Source organism: Neodiprion pinetum, chromosome 4 (genome assembly GCF_021155775.2).
Source record: "Neodiprion pinetum isolate iyNeoPine1 chromosome 4, iyNeoPine1.2, whole genome shotgun sequence".
In the NCBI taxonomy this organism is placed as follows: domain Eukaryota; kingdom Metazoa; phylum Arthropoda; class Insecta; order Hymenoptera; family Diprionidae; genus Neodiprion; species Neodiprion pinetum.
In genome coordinates this window covers 42,592,749-42,617,831 of record NC_060235.2, presented here as the reverse complement: position 1 = coordinate 42,617,831, position 25,083 = coordinate 42,592,749, and the positions used below count along the sequence as shown (strand labels likewise).

At 35.0% G+C, this 25,083-nt stretch overlaps 4 protein-coding genes and 1 long non-coding RNA gene across 22 annotated transcripts in view; 2 read left to right on the top strand and 3 right to left on the bottom strand.

The window, feature by feature from the left end:
- Positions 1-30: 30 nt before the first annotated feature.
- On the top strand, positions 31-3,254 carry Arp8 (Actin-related protein 8). Of its 2 annotated transcripts, none has more exons than XM_046621876.2 (8): positions 31-271; positions 435-602; positions 945-1,436; positions 1,543-1,887; positions 1,993-2,139; positions 2,290-2,521; positions 2,607-2,735; positions 2,806-3,254. In XM_046621876.2, exons 1-8 carry the CDS (start codon positions 242-244, stop codon positions 2,976-2,978), a joined length of 1,716 nt encoding a protein of 571 aa, XP_046477832.1. In that variant the 5' UTR covers positions 31-241; the 3' UTR covers positions 2,979-3,254. The 2 variants fall into 2 exon arrangements, with proteins under 2 accessions (XP_046477832.1, XP_046477833.1); XM_046621877.2 differs by having other exon boundaries at positions 42-271; positions 2,290-2,509.
- LOC138190811 (uncharacterized) lies at positions 385-2,818 on the bottom strand. Its single transcript, XR_011176899.1, has 3 exons — positions 2,571-2,818; positions 2,281-2,487; positions 385-616 (listed from the first exon to the last, which is right to left on the bottom strand). It is a non-coding gene; the product is annotated as an uncharacterized lncRNA (long non-coding RNA).
- Positions 3,230-4,933, bottom strand: LOC124216841 (uncharacterized). The gene is made up of 5 exons (XM_046621885.2): positions 4,672-4,933; positions 4,039-4,415; positions 3,793-3,928; positions 3,653-3,709; positions 3,230-3,568 (listed from the first exon to the last, which is right to left on the bottom strand). Exons 1-5 carry the CDS (start codon positions 4,672-4,674, stop codon positions 3,308-3,310), a joined length of 834 nt encoding a protein of 277 aa, XP_046477841.1. The 5' UTR covers positions 4,675-4,933; the 3' UTR covers positions 3,230-3,307.
- On the top strand, positions 4,864-9,733 carry Dbp80 (putative ATP-dependent RNA helicase Dbp80). Of its 2 annotated transcripts, XM_069135238.1 has the most exons (9): positions 4,864-5,102; positions 5,413-5,542; positions 5,640-5,860; positions 6,035-6,127; positions 6,212-6,429; positions 6,513-6,690; positions 6,776-7,013; positions 7,196-7,358; positions 7,455-9,733. In XM_069135238.1, the coding sequence occupies exons 2-9, from the start codon at positions 5,498-5,500 to the stop codon at positions 7,706-7,708; spliced, it is 1,410 nt and encodes a 469-aa protein (XP_068991339.1). In that variant the 5' UTR covers positions 4,864-5,102; positions 5,413-5,497; the 3' UTR covers positions 7,709-9,733. The 2 variants fall into 2 exon arrangements, with proteins under 2 accessions (XP_068991339.1, XP_046477835.1); XM_046621879.2 differs by lacking the exon at positions 5,413-5,542 and having other exon boundaries at positions 4,866-5,102.
- Positions 9,734-12,019: 2,286 nt separating this feature from the next.
- Positions 12,020-25,083, bottom strand: part of LOC124216831 (uncharacterized) — a 160,173-nt gene continuing 147,109 nt past the window's right edge. For 7 of the 16 annotated variants that reach the window (XM_069135222.1, XM_069135229.1, XM_069135221.1 and 4 more), the window contains 8 exons: positions 24,687-24,776; positions 24,258-24,320; positions 23,525-23,750; positions 23,335-23,454; positions 23,106-23,213; positions 22,596-22,778; positions 22,301-22,487; positions 12,020-15,074 (listed from right to left, as the gene is read on the bottom strand). In XM_069135222.1, coding sequence (XP_068991323.1) covers positions 13,992-15,074; positions 22,301-22,487; positions 22,596-22,778; positions 23,106-23,213; positions 23,335-23,454; positions 23,525-23,750; positions 24,258-24,320; positions 24,687-24,776 — 2,060 coding nt within the window. In that variant the 3' untranslated portion in view covers positions 12,020-13,991. Of the gene's footprint in view, positions 15,075-15,739; positions 15,842-19,080; positions 19,134-22,300; positions 22,517-22,595; positions 22,779-23,105; positions 23,214-23,334; positions 23,455-23,524; positions 23,751-24,257; positions 24,321-24,686; positions 24,777-25,083 lie in introns of those variants that run through there. The other 9 variants (XM_069135225.1, XM_069135230.1, XM_069135232.1 and 6 more) reach the window with 8 other exon arrangements.

Here is a 25,083-nt window from a genome sequence, read left to right as displayed (position 1 = left end):
CCAAGATGGCCTTCATATGGTCGGTTCTTGGAGATTGGTTCTTGGAGATGGCTGCGCAGAAGCGCACCTTATGTCTCGAAATCACGGTTGCGGAGTTGGCGGCGTTCAAACGATCCAAACACAAACCAAAACATAACCTCACGAGAAGGTGATCACAATCAGCGAATGAACATTTTGAAACACTTATACAGAAATTATATTCCGTGTATGGACAATATTGGTTGAGCACCATACAACAGTTATGCCAGTTTTTCAGGAATCATGTGCTGAGGTAAGTCGTCTACATAACCGTTTACGTATTCGAATGTGCATGACGGTTTTGTTACAAATTTATTATTCCATAAGAGAAAAGTGTGAAGTTGATCGTTATATCAGAAGATGTTCTACTTATATAAATGAGAAAATACCAAAAAACCCATTTTTTATTGCCATAGCAAATACAGGCGCAGACGATAATAATTATCCATCCAGGATCGATGAATCTTCGCATGGGGCGAGCCTCTGATCTGAATCCCAATGTTCTCCTCAATGCTGTCGCGAGAAAGAGGCTCCAAGGAGGATTGGAATACATAGATCCCATTCTTCCATCTCAGGTTCCTAAAGTAAGTTATCAGCTCTGAAACAAATTACTAGAGTTAAGTTTATTTGTGCAAATTAAAATTTTGCCTTGATTACATCGTAAAAATGCTGTTTACATTCAAAGAGGCCTCGTGTATTTTGTTCCTCCTTGTTATATAACAATTTCTGTGACATCAACTAAAACTTCGCCTATCAATGTTGAATTAGAAATTAATGAATTAAATGTACATTATTGATTGTGTAGAATGTATTGATAACAGCCTCGACTTTACACTGTCTTGAATATATCTGTTATTTTGGAGCTATAAATTACTACCAAGACTATCAATAATCTATTTAGTATAAGCGTTGTCCATTTTTTGTAGACGAAAGAGCTCACGCAAGCAATGGAAGAATCTCGCCTTCAAGTTTCTCACACTTTACAATCCTGTTTGCAATCTGATGGAAGAAGAAGGTACGCAACACCTCCACAGCAAATAGCTGCTTTCAATCGAAGATCGAATCCGGAAACCCTCTCACCGTCCGGTGGAGAATGGATAAAAACTGATGAAGAAGTGGTTGTGGGTGATGATATATTATCCCTCAATCCAGAGGCAGATTTCAATATTCATTTCCCATACAAGAGAGGTGAATTAAATGTTCACTCGGGACCCGGAGGAAGTCTTAGAGCTGTTTTAGCAAATCTAAAGATAATCTGGGAACATGTTTTAACGAAAAAAATGAACGTCCTCTTGAAAGACCTACGCCATTATCGAGCAGTGCTCGTTGTGCCCGATATTTACAACAGACATTACTTGAAAGAACTGACAACCCTTCTGTTGTGTGAAATGGGCTTCGGAGGATGTTTTCTGTTACAGGTTCTTATAATTTCAGTTTGGCATATGATATGAAAACCCATTTATGTACGATTTTACGACTACTCAGAAGTTATTTCATCTTTTAAGAGCTTTCAAATGTTGCTAGGATCACGTAGCGGCTACGTTTGGCGCTGGTTTAGGATATGCTTGCGTTGTTGATGTTGGAGATCAGAAAACTTCAGTCTCCTGTGTAGAAGATGGAATTTCTCACAGAAATACACGAGTACGGATGGACTTTGGAGGCGCAGATATTACACAAACGTTCTTCTGGCTATTACAAAAGTGTGCATTTCCATATAAAACTTGCAATGCATCTAACAGACTCGATGCATTGCTTCTAGACCAATTGAAAAAGGACTTTTGTCACGTCGATTTGAATGTCTGTGGATCCCAAGAGAAGACATTCATTGTTCGACAACCTCAAATCCCAACCGAGAAGTACACATTGCAGGTAATATGCAAAAAAATGTTGGAAGAATGTATCATGTTATTGTTGTTTGCATGGTTAAAATTCCTTCTGAACAAATATTTAATCATTCCATAAATCACATTATAGGTTGGCGATGAATGCCTGGTGGCACCTTTGAGTTTATTTCAACCAGAGTTGTTTAAAGTTACTGGAATGCACACTGTTCATACACAAAAACGCTCGATGGGAGATCCAGAAGATCCGCATGATGAAAATTATTTACGAGAGACAAGCGTAAGCAAGTTGAAATGTCATATATATTGACGTGATTTGCTTGGCACAAATTGCAAGAATGTTTGAAGATAAGAGCCAATTTTCAAATAAAGTATAGAGTAGTACCATCCATTTACAAAATGTCTGTTTCAACATATTCACCTTATTTAGAGACGCGGAGCAAAGGAGAATTTGGAGCAGACATTAGAGCTGCCTGAGGAAGTTGCTACACCAGCTGTGACAGGCGAGGAAGAGGTAGTCGTTGATGCCGTTGATTCAGCACCCATCAGTTTGGGAATTCGCGACTTAGATACCCCACGCGATTTCGTTGTTGGTCCCCAGCAACTATTAGGGCTCGATCACGCTGTTCTGCAAAGTATCGATCGATGCCGTACGTCTATAAGTACTTGCCATAAAGCATATCTAGCAATTGATTTTTTTCAAAATAATACCAGTGTCTTTAATTTTTCGAAAAATTTCATTTGCAGCGACTGATGACTTGAAACGTAAAATGTACAGCTGCATATTGGTCGTTGGATCCGGAATGAAGTTCCAGGGAATAGGAATGTGGCTGCATAACAGAATATCCTTGCAAATTCCGTACATGTACAGGGCTGGTGAGTTACATTACAAACATTTGTCTTCGAATTTAAACATTTGGTTTCAATAATTGTTATTCTTTTGTAGAGCAACTGGACATTATAACACAACCCAAGGAAATGGATCCAGGGATGACAGCCTGGAAGGGTGCAGCAATATTGAGTTGTTTAGAATCAGCACAAGAGTTATGGATTGGTCGTCAAGAGTGGGAGCAAATTGGTGTCAGAATTTTAAGAGAGAGAGCCCCATTTATGTGGTGAAAACTTGTTACTGACCAATGGAGTTCGTTCTGGTAGAAAAAGTACCAAAACACGACACCCATACATCAGCTGAACAGTTATTCTGTTTGGATTCAACTAATTTGATTGAGTCTGTGATAAACATATTCGTTTTTATAAAACGTTGTAAATATTTACGCTAAGTTTATGTAAGCCTTCCACTTGTTACTGACCACTAGTTGTGTATAAATATTTGACATGCTAGGTTTACCCTTGGTACTTTTTTGTTGGAGTAATATTGGAATACGTAGGGATTGCAATTCTCTATAATTATGACTATAGTAATATTTGTTAGATCTAAGAAGTGAGCGTTACTGGCCATTTGAGTTGAGCGAAAATTTTGTATTTAAACTTTTGTGTTGAGTTGGAATATATACCAATGTATTAGGGGTTAATCGAAGATGAAAATAATTTAAGATCACATAGAGGTCAATAAGCCTAACTTTATTTTCATCATATCGATGACGTACAATTAAATCTGCTTCAAGCAGAAAATTAGCCGCATCTGCAACTTCAGGTAATAAATCTACATATACGTTGTCACCGCTGGAAAAATACGCGGAACACAATTCCTGAAACGTATAAAATCAGTATTATTCTTTCATGGTTAGATAATAAACTATATTGACATTATTTGATAAAGATGAGAATATTACTGCTAAAAAATTCTTCACATGGTCATTATCTGGAAAGATCTCTGCTACGACTCGTTGCTGTAATATAAAAAAATCGTCATTACTTGATAATACATCTGTGAGAGTTACAGAATGACTAATCTATTAGAAATTATGCTCACCGTTTCCTGTTTAACTTCCTTAAATATCTGCTGTGTTATACGAAGTTCTTCTGCCCAAGTTTTACTGGCTATGATGTTATTGGCTGCTAAACAGGAATTTTTCATTTTTTCAATACCTTGCTTCTTTTCCTTCAATCTGCAATTTTATAATTGATATTCTGTCTAATATATTTTATACATACATATGACACCCTATTGAAATATTGAAAACCTGAGTGAAATTGAAAAGACTGTAAAGCAGCTTACCGGCTAATTTCTTTCTCCGTACGTTCTAGGTTTTCAGTGAGAATTTTAACTTGTTCTTGCGCATTCTGGACTTCTTGAGTTAACGCTGCAACAGTGGTTGAAACCATATCCAAAGTATTTGGAATGGGATAATCGTCAGGTTTATCATTGGATATCTGTTTTATGAAACTCGATACGTATTGACGGCGTTTTTCTGAGATTTTCGATTCATCGATCGAATCGAAAAGCTTGTTATTTATTTGCACATCGTACAATTGTTCTAATTCCTGATCTCGTTCCGATTTCAAATCCATCAATACTCCCAACGTATCTTCCAAAGTAAAATCCTGGGGGTTTGCATTGTGTAATGAGAAATCCAACGAGCTACTTGATTCATCCTGCAGCAATACAAGTAAATTCATGATAATAAGTATATAATTCCGCTTTGTATTAAAGTTGTGGATAGTCAAACGCAGCAGCATTTCCAAGATATTCAATTATTATAATTCACTATAGGGTGGTTATGGTAAAAATATTATGGAATTGTATTGTTGTGCGTTCCATTTTGGGTTGCTGTGCGCTTACATTCTGAAAACACACGCTTTAGTTCGTTGCAATGTGGTTAGTAAGGTTATTTAATGAGTAATTTCATACCATGGCTTTATATGCGATCCTGTCAATCTAACGATTAATCTGGCGCATTCAATAATTTAACAATAAGTAAATTGGAGTAGCGTTATACAACTTGTGCGGTGTTCCCGCCAAATACACGCGAAATACGCATGGCGCTCACATTAAAACGGAACATTGAACGGAACATGGTCTTCTAGCCGTGGTCTGAACATTTTTGAACACGATACGCCATGAAACGATAGTATGGCGATAGGTCGAAATAGGTCGCTGTCTGGGCGATCTTTGCGGGCACGCTTGCAAGTGACAAAAAAAAAAGATAAAATAGGGCTTTTGAATTAAGAGAGAAGGAGGTAGATTTTTCCAAGCACTATTAACGATTTTTCCCAATTATGGCTTCCCCGAAAGTGGATTGGGCCAAATATACCGACGAGCAAGAAAGCCTTGCCTCCAAGGTAACGTACGAATATTTTCAATAACTCCGGCATAACCTAAAAACCCATTATTTTGCTTGACAAGGATTTCGTTCCGAAACCCGGCGAAGTAAACTTTCGCAACTAATGCATTTTTCCTGCAAATGCTTTTGATAATATTGTCTTTCGTACAAAATAGTTTCACAATGGGTATTCGCAATGTTTTATTCGCACAATTCCATGAGTCTGTTGCATATGAGCTATTTTTTGTCACTTTGTACTTTATACTTCGCCCATCCGGTCATCCAAGTATACAATTATTAACCACGATTCTAAATGCTTGAACTAGTAGGTGAGAAGGTCCGACGCACAAACCTTAGCTAATATCTGATGACAATCTAGCCGCTCAGTTGCCAGAGCTTCAGTGTCATACGAATATGCAAACTAAAGTGCTAAATGTTAAAGGAACTGACAATTTCACTGTTGAGTAATTTTACTTCTTGTCAGTTATTTGGAATAAAATGCTTTTTTTCTTTTAGCTTTATTTTATATATTAATCTTATTTTTCTTATCATCAAGGTGACAAATTTGGGTATATCCCAGCCTACTACAACACCACAGGATGGAAGCGAATCGTCGAAAAGCGATGAAACCGAGGATCAGATATCACCAGCAGAAAAATCACTGCTGCAGAAGATTATCAGAAAAGGGCTGGTTGAGACCACCAAGGATCTAGAGATTCAACGAAAAGATCCCACATCCCCTTTGTACAGCATTAAGACCTTCGAAGCACTCCATTTGTTAGTATTGTTTGGTATCCATCTCTTACATGTTGCAGTTGAGAATATGTACTACGTAGTAAAGTCGATTCTCACTATTAGAGTAGGTATAATGTCAAATGCCAAACTACCATGTTGAGTAGTTATACTCGCATACATGATACCGCAAACAACTGGTAACTTGTGGTTTTTCAGGAAGCCAGCACTCTTGAAAGGAGTTTACGCAATGGGGTTCAACGCGCCTTCAAAAATTCAGGAGACTGCTCTTCCAACACTACTTGCAGACCCGTAAGTTTCGATAAGTAGTCTAAACATGCGAACTGGTTTTTCAATGGAATAAAGAATTGATCAAGTTTTTCTTATGTTTCTTAGACCACAAAACATGATTGCGCAATCACAGTCTGGTACCGGCAAGACTGCAGCCTTTGTTCTAGCTATGCTAAGCCGAGTAGACCCCAACAAGGACTATCCCCAAGTTCTCTGTCTATCACCTACGTATGAATTGGCCATTCAAACTGGCGAAGTTGCAGCAAAAATGTCTCAATTTTGTCCAGAAATTAAGCTGAAATATGCTGTTCGAGGAGAAGAAAGTAATTTAGAATCTAGTATATTCTTGTTTCAACTTGGTCAGTGAATCTGCTAGTTACATGAAATCTCTACATTTTTATTTCAGTTGCTCGAGGTACGAAAATCACCGACCATATAATAATTGGAACTCCGGGAAAAGTTCTGGATTGGGCTATAAAGTTCAGATTTTTTGACCTGAGAAAAATCTCGGTCTTTGTTTTGGACGAGGCAGATGTAATGATTGCCACTCAAGGACACCAGGATCAATGCATCCGGATCCACAAGTAAGATGACTAGCCAGACCTAAAAGACATTCCATCTATTATTTTGACTAAGTTTATTAGCAGAATTCTCTCTTGTATATTTTAGGTTGCTTCCTCGCACTTGTCAGATGATGTTTTTCTCTGCGACGTATGAAACGGCAGTGATGGAATTTGCTGAGATAATCGTGAGCAATCCGTTGATAATACGTTTGCTGAAAGAGGAGGAAAGTTTGGACAACATCAAACAGTACTACGTCAAGTGCAAGAACATGGACGAAAAGTACACAGCTATCACCAATATTTATGGCGTGATCACCATTGGACAAGCTATCATTTTCTGTCACGTAAATACATTGTGTACACATTTGCATTTTACTTTTTTTTACGTTGGTTATGTACTATCTTTTCTAATCATGTTCCTCTCTTATCAAGAAATATTCACTCGACAATTAACTTCAGCTAAAATATTTTATATAAATATTCTCAAATTTAAATATATACTTGTATAACTTTGTATTTCATGCAGACGAGAAAAACAGCCGGCTGGCTAGCAGAAAAGATGAGTAAAGATGGTCACGCTGTGGCAGTTTTATCTGGTGACCTGACTGTCGAGCAACGCATTGCTGTTTTAGACAGGTTTCGAGCGGGTCTTGAAAAGGTTCTCATCACCACAAATGTCTTGGCTAGAGGTAAGAAAGTAGAAACGCCCGAAAAGTCGTCATATGTATTGCTTTTGATCATGGTAAGACTTTGTTTCATGTGAAAAATTGGTTTTCAATGTTCAGGAATTGATGTTGAGCAAGTAACAATCGTTGTGAACTTCGACCTACCAATTGACCAAGACCGCCAAGCAGATTGTGCAACTTATCTACACAGGATCGGGCGCACGGGCAGATTCGGAAAATCTGGTATCGCCATTAATCTAGTGGATTCATCGCACGCGATGCAAGTCTGTCAAGATATAGAGAAACACTTTGGAAAAAAGATACACTATTTGGATGCAGAAGATGCGGAGGAAATTGAAAAAATCGGTGCATAAAATATAGAATTACGTGTATAAGGTGTAATAGCTCATAAATATTGTCCTACTTGAAAGACTATGGTCGAAACTTTTACACTTTGATATCAGGACGGTACTTTGTTATAATTTGAGACTATTGAATGGTGAGGAATGTTTCAATTTTACCATTATAACATAACTATAGGTTACAAAAGAATTTCTAAACAGTAAATACTTACGATACGGCGATGTAACGTCACGGGCAACGTTTAATTTTGTGATAAGTTAGTTACGCTATAATTCAAACAGTTGATTCAGTTGATTGTGTGATATGTTGTGCGATACGAATAATGTAGGTGTATTGCACACACGTACGGGACATTAGGTTTATATTATTTATATTGTTTTTCCAAGTTATTACACTGATGTATTAAAATTTGAAAAACAAGCTGTGCTCCGGAATTATAGTTTTGTAAAAGTTATTCCAGCCTTAGCATGTCGGATCTTGCAAGCGGTATCATAAATTTATTTACATGAAGTGTGAATTCCGAATAAATGAATAAAGATATGTTTCGTAAACAATGTTTATTCCTGAGTTTTTTGAACAACAAATCAGTTACGATGAACAATGGGTCTACAACCCACAAGTAGCATTCGAGTAAATTAAAGGCACCAAAGATTTCTATGATTTTTACGTCTGAATTTGAAATGCAATAGATTCTTATCCACTGTACCATGTGTTTTCGTGGATGCGTACCATAAGGTCTAATCTGAGCATGTACTCTAAATTGGACCCTGAGGAATGCAAAAGCAAAACCAACAAGAGCGTAGGACCAACGGCAGAGGAATATTACGTTTATCGGTTGTAACTCTTGATACGTGCTCAATCGTTATACATGTAAAGCGTTGAATTGAATCAAGTATCGACATCTTTTTTATTATTGTTTATTGTCCAGAAGAAACGCTCTGGACACAACGAAATATTTTTAGTATGAACTATGCATTACGGTAATAAAAACGTATGAAAACGCATCTTAATTGTGTACGAGTGCACGATTCTGGAACAACGAGAATGAATTAGACTTTCTTACCTTGAAAAACTGCTACCATTTTATTCGATTTCCTTCTCACTTCTTCATTTTCTCAGTTTGTTCACACTTCCTCGATCAACAATCGTAGATTTTTCAATTCTTAGGATAAAAACCACGATTCATTTCAGCGAATGATCCAATTATGTCTTATCAGTCGTAGTTTATTGAAGGAAATGAATGACAAAATCATTGTTAAATTTGACAATGACACGATTTTCTTTATTCGTTGTATGTAAGGTGTGTTTTTAGTATTGATGACAGATGCGCATCAACAATGCAATGTAGTGGTTATTAATTGATTATTTTATTATATATTACTTACAAACATTTACAAATGTAACAAGTCAATTCATATTTGGCGTATATGATAGTCGGAAAAAATTACAATGCATATAATCATTATTAATTATACGATAGAAACAACAAATCAATACGAATATGAGCAAAATAAGCGAAAAGAAAAACCTTCTCTGCTTATTACGTAATGTTCGATCGCTTATTAATATTTAGCTAATTACTTGAAACTCACAGGTTCGTGTGAATACCTGCAATAATCTTCCGATAACCTGATGTCTCTACATAAAGTGTTTACCAATAAATAAACGAAATATAATTAAATACAATGGTTGGGGATTGGCCGTGTTTCGAGGAGCAAACAGGCATGCACCAGAAATTAGCTTTGTACAAGTTAAATATCAATGAATAACGAGTGTCTAAATTGAAATATTTTACAATTTTCATACAGAGAACCAAATTAATCAAATACCCATATTTTTTAGGTAGCTATTATTATACATATTAATACGCCGGATTTGTTCATCAATATTTGTTACAACTGCAGTCAACTTCTTCAAGTTGATGATTATGTTATCAACGATCTTAACGATTCAACGCCGATTGATACAGAGGGAAATTTCTGATAACGACGAATAACGATCAGAGAAACATGAAACATAAAACGTTCAGCTATGATCCTCAAAGTGAAAAATGAATGATTGTGCACTACGTATAGGCCTTTCAAATAAAATTAATCTTACTACGCTTGTACGTATGTATAATACGTTATTGTAAGTTCGGTGACGGTGTTCGTTTTTTCAAAAAGAAATAAATTCAATGTTTTGGCAATGTCAAATGCTTCGTTCTCGTTCTCCACTATGAAAAAAGACTTTGAAATGTAAATTAATTGTAAATAATATAAATCTCGAGACTTGGACAGCTTTAGATTTTGTCCTTTTTTCGATTCGTCGTACAAGTTTAAGCGCTTTTAAGTTGCTCAGGATTTATAATGAAACATACGTATTGTACATATAATAATTTGACAATTTTGTGTAACGTAACCGAATTGCATAACATTGCTAATAGTATTATAAATACCAAAATTAATAACGGTTGTAACAAATACTTTAAATCGTTAAAAGATGTTTAAAAATGTAAAATATGAATTTTCATTCGAATTAAACTTCTTACCTAAAAACGTTTTTAAATTCTGTAACCAGTATACTTGATTATATATTATCATGCGATTCATTGCATGTAATTAAAATGGCCTTTGAGAATTGAGCTAAAAATTTGCCTACATATATTTCTTATCCGTTTTTGTTTTTTCGTTTTTCTTTTTTTTTTTTTTTTTTTTTAAAGTTTTTTTAATTAATTTTTTTATCTTTATTATTATTTTGCTAAAAATTAATTTCGAGTAATTAATTGTTCTATGAAAATTTCATTCATATACATGTTATGTGTTTTTATGTATAATACAAATTAGTGCATTCAACGACAGTTAATAATTCTGTATATTCATGATACGTGATACTTGCGATTTCGCGGTGTGAAACTCTGATGTATACATAGTATAACTATACTTAATTTACCCGAAATGACGAAAGTTCATCCGGTAAATCTGCAGAGTTCACACATATATTAATTCGTCATTAAACATACATAATCAATAAATTCGACGAGCGATCTCAATCATACATACGTGTAGGGTAATTATATATTATTATAATACTTGCTGCGTTTCGGTTGTTACTTTTATTGAGCAAATGCAGTTTTGCCTATTTATATGCAATTTATTGTTTGACGCTCCCAGGACGACTCGTCATGAATTATAGATATCGTGTGATCGATCATGGTTTGCAATAGAAGTGTACGTGCTGGATGACAAATGTTATTTAAAGTCTAGCGATTAAAGAAAAAGAAGAAAAGAAAAAGAAGAACTAAATTAAACGGCTACAATATTGTTATTGTTTAAAAAGTATTTACAAGCTATACTAGCTATGACAAAACCATCATGAATTGTTCTTTATCCCACGTGTTCGTACAATTTCCATGCCTCATTCAACATTTGACAACTGTTATTAAAACGAAGACAACGCCTAAGTTTATATTACGATACAGTTAAAGCTAAATTTTCACTTTCTTTACTCATCAAATTTATTTATTAGTTAGGAAAATTTTCAATTTTTTCCCTATTGCCTTTGAGTAGATCCGACAGCAATAGTAATTAAGCTCATCGCCAAGATGCTTGGCTTTCGACCACGTTATTAAACAGTTGGAATTGATCTCTCTGACGATGAATTCCTTCGCAGAGTTCTTCTGTTATCCAAGATGATTTTCAACCTCCAGGTAGCAATAGTCAGGGAAATTTTACTGATTTATTTTCGAAGAAATGCTGTGAAAGATTTTATACTATAATACATGTATGTAAGTCCGGTTTGGCAAAATTTTTTCTCAAACGATTCGACGCACCCACAACGGTTTTCACGTAGTAGTCGTAAGTCTTTTCAAACAATCAGTAACGCACAAGTTAATAATATATTTCAATTTGCATGAAAAATGCATGTGTAAACCTAAACCGCGCTCAGTCATCAATTGTAATATGTAAATGTATATTATAAAGTCGCGATTTTGACAGTGTAATCTATATGTATAATTTGTTTTTATATTATATTTATAATATTTATCTTAATTGTCCTTAATTTAATATAATTATGTTCTCTATAACATAAAAAAAAAAAAATCGCGAATGTATCAGCAGTTTGTGATAACAGCTATAGAAGAACTTCGATAAACAAAAGAACAAAATTAAAACAAAAATATAGAATAATATTCTTGGCACAATAGGACTAACAAATGACGGTCAATATACTTAAGTGTATAGGTTTTCATAAAACTGCCGAAGAATTCTTTTCGATACATCGAAAGTGTGGTGTGTATAGATTTATAGGTATATATGTATATAATATATCTATAACTCTCGAATTGCGGTTGCGAGTTCACCGGTCTATAATTTTTTTTTTTTTTTATTTATTACCTAAATAAATATTTTTTTTCAAATATTATCTAACTGCGGATCAATTTTTTTTTCGTTTTTCATTCTTCTTTTTTTGAATTTACTTAAGTCAGTGGGATTTACTTTATCAAATATCTTCTTCTTTTTTTTTTCTTTTTTTTTAATAACTTTTAATAAATGTATAGAGTAATAATTGTAAACTTTTAATAAAATCTGTATATTTTTTTTTCTCTCATTTCTTTATTTTTTTTTTTTTTTCTATTCCTACCGAAGTGAGATTGTTGTTGAAATTAAATGTTGCGGATGTAGACAGAGTTTTTATCTTTTCTTTTAAATGTTTCATCATTACCTCGCAGCTCAGGTTGCGCAGTTATTATTTTATACGTCAACAAATACAATGAAGTCATTAAGTAATGTAGCATCTTTTAAACGTTCGTACCTTAAACTCAAATCACAATTAAGAAATGTACGAAAATTATACGCGGTTATTGTAATTTTTATTTATTTGGAAGTTGAACAAAATGTAATCTTTCTTTGATGCGTCGATGTTACGAGCAAGTCCATTCGCTTTAGCACTTGGAGAAATATTCTTGTAAGTATCCTCGTTGATATTAAGACACGGTATCATGAACTCATATGGGATAATGTTTTAAAAGAATCAACTCGTTAATATGAAACACGTTCTTTTCCGTTCATGACATATATTGTATCATATGTATCTAATAATATAACAGCCAAAACCGAGCAATATCTCTTTGCGATGGTTTACACTAAACACCTTACGTTTTTTTTTCTTTTTTGTTATTTTTTTGACTTCTTTTAAATTCGTTATTTAGAGTTACGATTACTGTGTATATTAAATATTTCTAACTTGTTTCAATTTCATTATTAAGCATGATCTGCTAATTTCTAGGGTAATTATAGAATTCTTGTGTATAATGTGTATGTGCTTTTATTATTTACGTGAGGAGTGTTTTGTATAATTAACATCAATATCAATTTGATATCGGAATTATTGATCGCGTATTTCAACGTGTTGGCTCATTATATATGTATAATATATATATTTATGTATTTATTATATTTATATATCATTGCATCAATTCCAAATCTTGAATCTCAGTATCCAGTCGTCTCTTTCAATTTTAATAATACTTCGCAATATCAGCTCGATCGCTATCGTAATGTAAACGCTTATCTCGTTTTATAAATTTAAAATACTCGTGCACAATTTTAATGTTATACTCGTAATAAAAATCGCAAGTCGACCATTTGGCATTCACCCAACTGTCAATATAATATTGCCTCATGCATTTCCACTCCGATTCTCACACAAAAGTTTTACGCCTCATTGTCAGTTTGAACAGCGTACAGCCATATTTCTCAACAGCGCGATGCCTAGTAATAAGCACATGAGATATATACATGTAAGTAAAAAATCAACTAATCATTGTTCCATAGATTTGAAAATTTACCTTCACGACCACAGTGTTCTGAATTAAAACCTTGGCACGGTAATATATTCAGTCATTGTTTTCCGCGGTATGGTTACCTGAAGATAACGGATACAGTGCGTTCCAGTTATCAATCTCCACTATTTTACATCGCCGTGTCAAAGAAGATCCGAGATAACACATTTTTTCACACCTCAAGACACTTTGAACCAAGCGTTGGGAAATAGTTTCAACCGATATCTAGGTCACGTATACATATGTTACATACGCGTGTACATAAATATATATAAATTTATATAAATAAATAAATAAGGACAACAACGTTGCCTCGTCGTTAACTGCAGGAATACCGTATTTTTCTTAAAAGAGAAACACAACATTATTACGCGAGAGAATTATTTAGTATAGCGATGTTAACTTGCAGCTGCTCCTCCCGAGAGTATACATTCAAGATTCTTTTCGAACGGAAATATCATATTTCTCGGTCACAGAATGTCTGTCTCGTAAATCTTGTTTGTTGTTGTCTGATTAGCAGATGCATTCGGTGCCGGAGCGGTGCTCAATTCTGGTCGGGTCGCCAGACTGGTTAGCGAGCCAGAACTGGCGGTGCTCAACCCAAGACCCATCTTAGCTAACAGATTACTTTCGGAGCCGGTTTTCTTGAGAAGATCAGGAGGCGCCGGTGGGACTGTCGTCAATCCCGATGCATTTCTCTGCAGTTGTTGCAACCTGGCGTATTGTTCTTGAAGCGCCTTTTGTTTTCTAAGGAGCTCTTGGTGGCGTTGTTCCAATTGTTCCTGCCTCCCCTTTTTGTTCTGCAAGCCCTCCTGGGAATTAATACTTTCGCAAGAGCTAGAATTGCTCGCCGATAATATGTTATTGGGAGCCATTGACGGAGGCTGTTCACCTTCATTCGCATTCGACGGCAGCGCCATAGGTGGTTTTCCGCTCTCCTTCAAGTTGCTCCGTCCTCTGCGCAACGTACCCGTAGGATTTCTCGGTGGCAATTGAGGACTCGTCGGACTCGCAAGAGGGGATCTTGAACTAGTTCTCGGAGGCGGCGGTGGAGGAACTCGTCTCGCAGTAGCCAGCTGAAGTAGTTCGGCGTTTCTCTCCGGCACTGGAGGCTTCTGAGACGGTGGCATCGAGCTGTCGGATACTTGTAGCCTGGCTATGGGCGGAGAGGTATCCGTGTCGGAACTGGAAGGATAGGAGTGTAGCCTCCTGAGGGTACTCGTGTGTCCAGGGGTCGTAGCGATGGATAAATTCGTCGACGAATCTATGCTGCCTTTCCTACCGATGTCCGACATGCTGGGGGTATGGCTCATCTGCGATATCTGGCTCGCCGATCGTCCGATATCGGTTAAATTTGGGGTAAAGCCGATGCTAGACGTTTGGCTAAGCTGCGACGCCGGCCTCGAAAATGTTTGGAGTTCATCTAGCAGAGCGTCGAGTGCGTTCTCCGGACGCTGCTGATAGGAGGCGGATGAGTCGAGAGCGTTGGACCCTCCCCCGACGACGCCCGCTGCCCCCATGACAGTGCGTTCCGCTGGCGTAGGGGTAGTTGTCTGTTTCACAAAAATCCAAAACGTTTTCCAATTTTTTCATACAAGAAAACTTATTATAACGATAAATCTGCATTAGCCTTCATTTTATTTGATCATTTTTATTTACCACCGTTAGAGGCAAAACATTTCAACAATTTGTCAGTTTCAATATATATATATATATATATATATATATATATATATATTGATAATAACTTTTTGTAATTTTATCCTCCTGTAATAGATTTAATTGTTACTTTGAACCAGTGCAAAACATATTATCGAAGATGTGCCTCGCTCTCTACTATCAGCAAACTTTTTACTACATATTTTGCCCCTGAGGTAATTTGTGTTTGCGATAAATAAAAGACTACGTTTTAAGGCAATTAATTTAGTGCTTATTCTTAGCAAGTTTCTCAAATATATTTTGCTTCGTGAAGTGAAATATTGACAACATCTTTTATGTATCGCGGATTTTTTTGTTTTTGTTATATGGCAACATTTTAATGACCATGCAAGAACAAATTGTGTGCAAACGCACATGCATCAAAAACGGAGGCAGAGTTAGAGAAATTAGATAAATTGTGAAATTAATGGTTTGCTTATATCGAAAGGAATGGAGAAAAAAAAAAAACAAAACAAAAAAAAAAACTATGCATGGAACAAAAAATCGGTTAGATAGTTACCTGTGGTACGTTATCATGTTTTGTGTGTTGTGCGTGTTACAAGTCAGTACTCATATGGTGCTCTTTTACTTTTGGCATCGATTGTTGTCCGGTATTAGTCAACTTAAAAAATGAAAAACCAAAAAACCAAAATTAGAATAACTCGAGTCGTTTTTAAAATATAATTGTAAATCCCCAATTTTCTATATTCAGTCATATTAAATTCAGCCCTACAATATTGTCAGTCGGTGGTTTTGTGAGGAATTAGGGGTTCTCATTTCCAGGGCATTAATGAAAGACGCACGATATAGTAATTAGCACACTTGTTAAATTTGCCTGGATTGAATCATTTCAACCGAGCGAATTACTAAATTGTTCTTCATCCTGACCTGCAATGTATAATTAAAATACGAGGTCAAAGATTAGATGCTATTATCTTGATAATTTGAATATCATAATCTCGCTGATCTTATAACAAAACATAAAGTAGCTAAGAGGTGAATTTGAATAGACGCATTGTATTAGTAGCAAAGAAGCTTGAAGACAGATGAAACTTAATTATAAATAGATGTGAATTGTCGAACAAGTGCGACGGATCAGATAATATTGAAAGAGTCTTCATTGATACCCTGTAAACATTGTTAGAACGAAACCAATATTCCTGTCATTAACTTTTACATGCTTTCGATACAAAAGATTTGCTTGAAAAACAGAATGATAGATATTATACGTTCATGCCGAGGTTATAACGTTCTATCACTTTTTCACAACACAACAAAGAATACTAATTCTAGGTAGAAAATACGACATGCTGTAACAGACATGCGCAAAGTTCGTCAATAACTGAATTAAATTGAAAAAAAAAGATTAATTGAAAAAAAAAATATTAAAAAAAAAAAAAAATTTGCCAACATAAAATACATAGACAAAACCTTCAGTCCAATCCTTATAGTAAGGCAGTAGTTATGGAATTAGAGAGAGAAAAAAAGGAGTATATAGTACATATTAATCGAAATAAAAGTGTTACAATGTATAAATACATATGCATACGAGTATATGCGTATGTATTATACAATTAATTATGTGAAATAACTATTACTTGTTGTTTGCGACAGTTACTTGAAAGACGAAAATGTTTATATATATATATATATACTGCGTAAATAAAAACTGACAAACTAATATACAGGTAGGTTTGTAATTATATATAAGAGTAAAATATACACAAGAGTTACAAGGAAAATTAAGTGACAGTAGTAGTACATAGATACTAACTGTAAATAAATGAACCACAGAGTGTGGATTATGGTGAAATAACTGAGACATGAGAAGCTATAAAAGAAACTTAAGGAAATAATAAAAATCATACAGGGAAATCAATCGATCAATTAACTTTACAAGATCAATTAAATTATTAATCATTAATCATTAATCACAATAATTTATACTATTACTCTACAGCTTTACAGTATTTATTCATATAATAATGTAGAATAGTTAGATACGTTTTCTTTTTGTAACAATTAGGGTGTGAACAGCAAGAAATATCATCGTTGGTCTACTTTTTTACCCGATGGCAAACGACGTTATTTCCATTAGCCACCCATTTGATACTTTCATGTTAATCATCAAGGTTGTATAATACGTCTAGTTAATAATGCCAATTTTTTCTTTCTTATTATTGTCTTTTTTTTTTGGTTTGTCAATGAGAGCACAGATATACAGAATGGATAGAAGAGAAGGAGGAATACGTAGTTTCGGTATGAGAGATTAAAACGCATCAATAATAATTGATAATGTAATAATAATAATGGGATTTTTGCCATTAACTTGGGAAATCCAATGTAAACCTTTAACGTCCTGGCACCTTACTATAAGAAGTGGATTGGAGCGTGTGTCTTAGTGAAAGAGCATAATATAATGTATACTGATTTTTGGGGGTGGAGGTTCTTCTGGATTGCTAAATGTGATAATATAATGAAGAATGTAAGAGATAATGGATATGCGTATAGAACTGCACAACCCATTATCCAAGTTCCAGCGATCAGTGACAATCCAGAACGACCCCATTTTCGGTTGATCGATAACAATGCTAGGTTATAGAAATCAGGTAAAGAATCGCCAACTAGCAAATTAATATCATAGAAGTAATAAAGGTGTGTGTAAAAAAAGTGTTGTAACTTGTATATAATCGCACGCACTGATCAAGATGTAACAGTTGACAGCGAAATGGAAGAGATAAATTGTGTTTTTTTTTTTTTTTTTTGTTGTAAACAGGCCAACCAGGAGAGATAGCAAAAAATTGAAGATGTTGCAAAGTATAGAATTTTGGTTTCTTTTTCTTATAGACATATATAAAGTATTGCGTGAAAGTAGATTATAAATAGCGAACATTTTTACCAAGAAATTTTATATGCACATTGGAAAAAAACTTTGAATCCAAGAATCAGCGCAAATGTTGCCATTTAATAAGTGTTTATCGCTAAATTCGACAAGTAGCTTCACAGTTCGACTGTTCCGTAATGCAATGTGTTACTATTCTAGTTATTCAGACAGTTTTTATTCAAACGGCAGCATTCGTCGCTGCGATATGATAAAATGCTTGTGTTCAGTAAACGAACTTTTCAGTATATATATATGTAGCAAAGCGATATCGAGAGGATATTAATTGATACAAAAGTTGAAACATTATTTGATTATTGGATAAATTGATAAGAAACAAGAAAGACCTTTAGAAAAGAAATTTTGGAACAAGCAGGAATAATAAATGTAAAGATATGAAAATAACTGCAGCATGTGTAATGTACAATTTATTGTAAAAAATGACTCAAATCATTCTGTTAAATGGGAGATGATGCTTAAGCTGATAATTTTTTTACTCGGACACTCAAATTTCAATTACGGATTTGATATTATATTCACAGCATTAGTTGCAAGTAAAGGAAATATTAAGTACGGTTCAATTTGTAATTTAAGCGTTTGTTTCGTGTTTTTTTTTTTTTTTTTTCATTGGAAATAATGACGGAAGCTGATTCGTCTTTTTTTTTTTTTTTTTTTTTAGCAACAGTAAAAATAATCAGACAACTACAGCTGAAGCTGATATTCATTTGCGATTTGCGATGAAGTAATTAAATCGAAGAGGTTCGAAAGTTCTTTGAAGTCAATTCTGTAAAGTATACTGCGAACTGGATTCAACCCATTAGCCAGAATGGTTTGTATATATGAGCTTACGAACGATGAATCATGATTTCGTATATGATTTATGAATCAGACATATCGAATGATGAGAAGTATATATATAATATATATAAAGAGTAGTATAGAGTAATAATAATAAATTAATATGAATTATTAAAGATTACTCGTGACTGGTCTGTATGGCCTCCTTGAAGTTAGTACTCCACATCCAGCCATACTACAAAAATTAACAAACGTTCATGTACCTCGTTTGTCTGCCATAATTGGATTGATTCGAGTTTATTAAATTATTACACACGTTAAGGTTTCTTTAACAATCCGGTATATGTATATATAATATTGTTTCATTACATCTCTGCATCATATAATTGCCATATTATACTGTAATACAGGCTGATCGATGATCGCAGCAATAGTGATTTTGCGTTATACAAAAGCGCTGTTGCTGTTGTTTTTGCTGCTGCTGCTGCCGACGATTAGGTCTTAGAATGTATTACAAAGATTAAATTTTCAGGGGGGGGGGGGGGGGGGCACAACTAACACAGACTGATTTGACAAAACATCCGGCTTGCTAGTCCGCAGTAATTAGTAATTACTCAAAATCGTTTTCGATGTAACAGAATCCGTATTTTTAACGTTGATTGATCTGAGGGAATCATATTTTTTTCAAACAATAAGCACCTAGACATAAATATTCTCTCTTACACTCAGATTTATCAATATGACAAAACAATTGATACAACATTAATGACGATGAATATCGTTTGAGGTGTGTATTATATTCAGAGTAGAGATAAGTTCCTTTCAATTAATACTAAATTTGATCGATGAAATATTTTGTCAAATCAAGGGCTCTCAGATAGCAAAAGCGGTCCCGTTATAAATACAATGGTCAAGAACTTTGAACGACTTTACGATGTCTTGGAGACATGAAATCTGTTTTGGGCGTCATAAAACGGGGCGGAATATCATGTGAAATCGTTGGCAGGACATTTTCTGATATTTTGCTATCTGGGCCAGGCGTAACATGTCTATTCTATCGGGGAGACAGCAAACACTGAAACTGGTACTCAGAGGTATGAGGGTGGGAAAGTTGACCGAGACACAAGTTGCAGGAATTATCGAGACACCAACTCCACTGGGTAATAATGAAAAAATAAGGTCTTGTATATTCTCTCCCGATATGTGGAGGTGTGTAAAAAAAAATCCTTAGATAGTATAACTGATGCAGAAAAGGTGTGAACGTTCATCGCAATTATTGTTTACGAATAACTTTTTGACCTAGAGCCAAGTACGCTACAATGTATAATATAAATAAGAACGGCTCCATTACGATATTAGTCACCTGTACACCAAACGTCAGTAATTTCTGGATTTTCAATTTCAATTGTGTATTCTACAGGGTTTGCTCATCTGCTGCAGATTAGATTAAATTAAGTGGTAGCAGGTTCATATTTACATGTAAACGCTATTATTCAGGATAGGCTTTACATAGATTTAATGGCGGGGCTAAGCGGCAGCCAGGTAATTAAATAAGATTTGAAGTAAAATATAATGTTAAAATCTAAATTTGAATGTAACGGATAATATAACTGTGCGTAATGTGCCCAATCTTTGCGATTTGATCTAATGGGGAGGGAAATGAAAATAAAAAATTCTTAATCACAGGGGATTTCATCTAAAAAGGTTTACATTAGATTTCGTATTTATGTATTATTTATGTTAAATAAGATAAAGTGCTGAATAATGCATGGGATAAAATTAAACTCAATCAATACACTATGAAGTTACTCGTCGTTTAGTTTTAAATTAACCAAGTATGAGGTAATAAACGTTCCATCAGAATCATAATTCAAATATTACCGAATATTTAATAAAAATGATTCAAGTACATATACATCTGATCCTAGTCTAACAGAATTATTATCTTTACGGGTTGCAGAGGTTCGATATATAATTCCTGCTTGTATGCGTCGCTTATTCATACCATAGATAATTTACACGCTTTGTCCAATTGCATAGAATAACAATATCTCCAATGTAAACCAAGCATTTTTTTCTTTTTCGCACTTTCTTCCCTTTCGTCGTGACGGATTTGAACTTGTTACGTTACTCGCAAGCAACAAAGACAATGAGGAAAGTTACAGGAAAATTCACCTTTAACTATTCATTTTACGAGTTACACTTTCAGGAAACTAGCTAGAGCTTACGGAATTTCTAATATTGGTAAATGCCAGGTGTTACATTGTGATACAAAATAGATACAGATCGGATTTACCCGCATTTTTATTTTTTTTTGTTTATAATTTAGATGCGAATCGTCGCGTAATATTTAATAAGGTATCATGCGAAAATAATCGGGGATCTCCTCATGATTACATTACGATAGTTTGTTTTATACGAATGTTGAAACTAGAAACGTGGATTAAATATGGATTCTGATGTATTGTACTGACAAAGACAAAGAACACACGTACAAAACGGAAATTTGGTTCCATTATTAATACTTTGGTTCAGGCTTATTATTATAATATGATCAACAGCTAAGCAGGGTGAAACAATCAGTGCTTCAGGCGGACTACTTCGGAAATGAAATGAAATGAAATCTGCGATTATGAAGATTACTGTACAATTTTGTAAGATTTGGGATATGCTATAAGAAAAGAATTATGGCTGGGAAAAGTTTGATACAACTTTCCTCATAATTTTCATTCAGTGATATGAAAGAGACAAGTTTCGTATTTTTGATTATTGCGAAAGTAGCCTTTAAAATTGTTGTAAAACTTGATGATCTAGGGTGCGATATTAATTGCAACTGCACGCGGCATTTTTGGCCGATATTTCGATAATATACGACAACTATAACATTGATAAAACGAGTATAATATATTGCTACGATTTTTACGGTTAAATTTTGATTAAAATTTAAGTTGATTGATGTAATGATAAGAATCCCAAGCGTGACAATGATAATAAAAATGTTCTCATATTTAACGATATGCGAGATACCTAATATTAGGTGTGTATAAAAGTTATGCGTGTAAGACGAAACGTAAAACATATACCTACTTGAAGAAGAATTACTTACGTATTAATAACTGTTTTAAAATACGCGATAATAATTATTGATTTATAGCATTATTTTGTACGTGATAATCATAAAACACGGTGACAATATACTTATTTACAATATAATATTAATGTGTCTACATAACTTTATCTGAAGCATCTTCATTAGATAATTATTAGTGAATAATTAAGTGTTACGCAAGCTATCGGAGACAGGATCATCATCATGCAACAAGGTTCTTGCACACAAGGAATTAGCGAGGCGTTGGGTGTGAATAGTGGGTTTTTAGGATAGCAAGCAGGGCTTTCGATTACCTTAGAATGTTGCCCCGATGTTGGTGTTATTGGCGGGGTTTCTTCAGCCTCCGCGCTCGCTGCGTTCGGTAATCGCTGCTCCTGCACCGACGCCAAGCTGGAGGGAAATGCAAGACATTCATTTTCACTCTGAAATTTCACCCTCAAGTATCCGTCAATTATTCTGCAATCGCTGAATGTTTTGTTACTAATGTTCAGAACAGAAGAATTCGTCAGCTGTATTATGGGAAAATGTATTAGTTGGAGGAAATGCAAAGAGATTTATGGGAAACATGGTTGTAAACAATTCTCCTACCGTTTGAGCGTGACGAGGGTTCCTGTAAGCTTCTTACAGCGCCTGAGTGCAGACTCTAGTCGTTCTGGTTCTTCCTTTAGGAACTTTTCTTCGCGTACAACTTTTTCCATTTCGGAACTCAGGAGGCCCTTCATGCCTTCCTGGAGACTCGGGAAGCGGACTTTTAGATCTGCCACTGTTTTACTAGAGCGTTGCAATGAAAAAAATATACGTATGTTAGTACAGCTGTCTCTGTTACGTCGTAATCAGACACAGAAATTTTGTAAGATAAAAAAACATAACAACAGAAACAAAAAGAGAAATAGCAGAAAAGTTCAGGAATATTATCAATTTTTGAGTAAACTCTGTTCAGGAAAAGTATCGGAGAGATGTTGATGAATCTTCACGTTAGATTACACAAATGTGATTTAACAGAACGATTACGCTCAGCTCACAAAACCTATCGCAATAGAATATCTGACGAATGATTACCTTTTTCCTAATTTATATTCAATAAATGCAGAACAGTACCTGGATTTGTTCAGTATAAGCGCCATATTTTCTACATCGGACATGTTTACTCTAGTTTTTCGGTTTATGACATTGCCCCGGAGCTCCTCTACTGTGCTCTCTAGCTCGCTGTGAACATTTAATTCAATTGAATGTATTTTGTATCCGCGTGAATTTAAATATACATATATTTGTAACAGATTACACGCATGACGCAACTCGTCTCGTGTAATTCAATATGCGCACTCACGTGAGATCTTTTTCCAGCCTAATCATTTCTTGCTTGTAGAGGTCTTCTTCGCGGTTCAATCTTGCTTTTTCTGTGTCTCCGGCAGCCCAGGCAGCGTCGCCGCCGGACAGCAGCACAGCCCTGGAAGAAGCGAGGCACTTGTAATGCAAAGAAAATAAATTCATGCGGATTGAAATCAATAATGAATTACCTGATGGTGATAAATGTATCCCTGATAGTCTCTCTGACTGTGTGCGCTTGAGCTTGGGACATGCGTCTAAGGTTTCGAACTTCTTGGCGTAGATCCTTTGCTTTTTTCTGCAGACCTCTAAGTTGATTATACATTTCAGGAGTGAGAGTCAAGTCTCTATAAACGTATTGACCAGCTGCCAGAGTAGCTGGTTTTGGCGGTGGCGTCGGCTTATGCCTTTCCCGTTCTGTAAATATATTTTTAAAAGGCAGTGAGATATGGGAACATTGTAAATTTCAATTCGCTACAAGAAGCAATTATTATCCCGTAAATTGTCTGCATTGTAAACCGTTTTGAAGTGCAGCATCAAGTGACTGTTATTAATTGTTTTTAAAATTCAAGTTTTCATCTCGTATAGTCATTGGAACGATATTTCGTGACGGTATAGACAAAAGCCCCGAGCATCCAGGAAGCATAAGAGAATGAATATGCATCAATTTGCAGAAATCCATTTTATACACATTCGAACTATTCCGATGGGTAATCGGTACCATTTGTAGCTCTATAGTTGTGAATTTTCTAGAAGTATTAAGGTGAAAGCAAACATTTGATCACGGATTTTTCTGCAGTCTTGGCGCAAGTCCCTGGCAGCTTAATTATTGTTTGAAGATGAATAGTGACGAGTGTTGGTACAAAATGTTGAGTGACGATAAATCAAAATGATGCTGTAACAAATTTGGTAAATACATGTTACCTTGTGATGACATCCTTGGCAGTGTGGATGATTTTATAGCTGGTTTTGTAGGCTTTGTGTCCGCTAGTGTGGTAGCATTGCACACAATCATACAACAGCGTGTTAAATATAAAATACAATTTACAATTGGCCGCGCGCAGTGCCACAACAAAATTTAATACATTTCAAAGGTTTTATACATAGTCATTTGTAGCATTTAATACGATTTCGATTACTACGGTTATGCAATAAGTGGAAAGTAGCAGATATTTGGAGAAATGAATCCATCCTCTTTAGTTAAAAAAGGAAAATATCTTTACCGATGATGGAAGGCTAACCGCAGGGATGGGAAAACTTGAACACAGGTTCCGAATAATGATTTGCTACTTTCCCATTGAAATGAAGGTGATTTAGACTAGTTAGCGATGAAAAGCCGGTCAGTTTTTTTACCTGCGTGTTGCGGGGAATGTTGTTTAGGAGAGTTCATATCTGGTGGCTCGTCACTGAAGGAGACTGACTTTTCAAATGACACCGACTTGTCTGGAATAAATTTTGAAGACTATTTTCTTTGGGAATCTTTCTCTTGCGCATTTTGCGATGGTTGATTATTCAATATAAAATCAACAACATCCATATTGTGCTTTGATTAATGTGCCATAAGATTATGAATCAAAGAAAAAAATCAGGTGTATGTCGACGTAGAGAAGCTGCAAGATGATCATGCAAAAAAAAAAAAACAAATGTATAACGAAAGAAAATCGATGTAATCAATGATCAATGAAAATGTTGAATTGTGCATTGTTCACATTGACGGTACGACAATTATGTCTGTAGTAACAGGATTTTT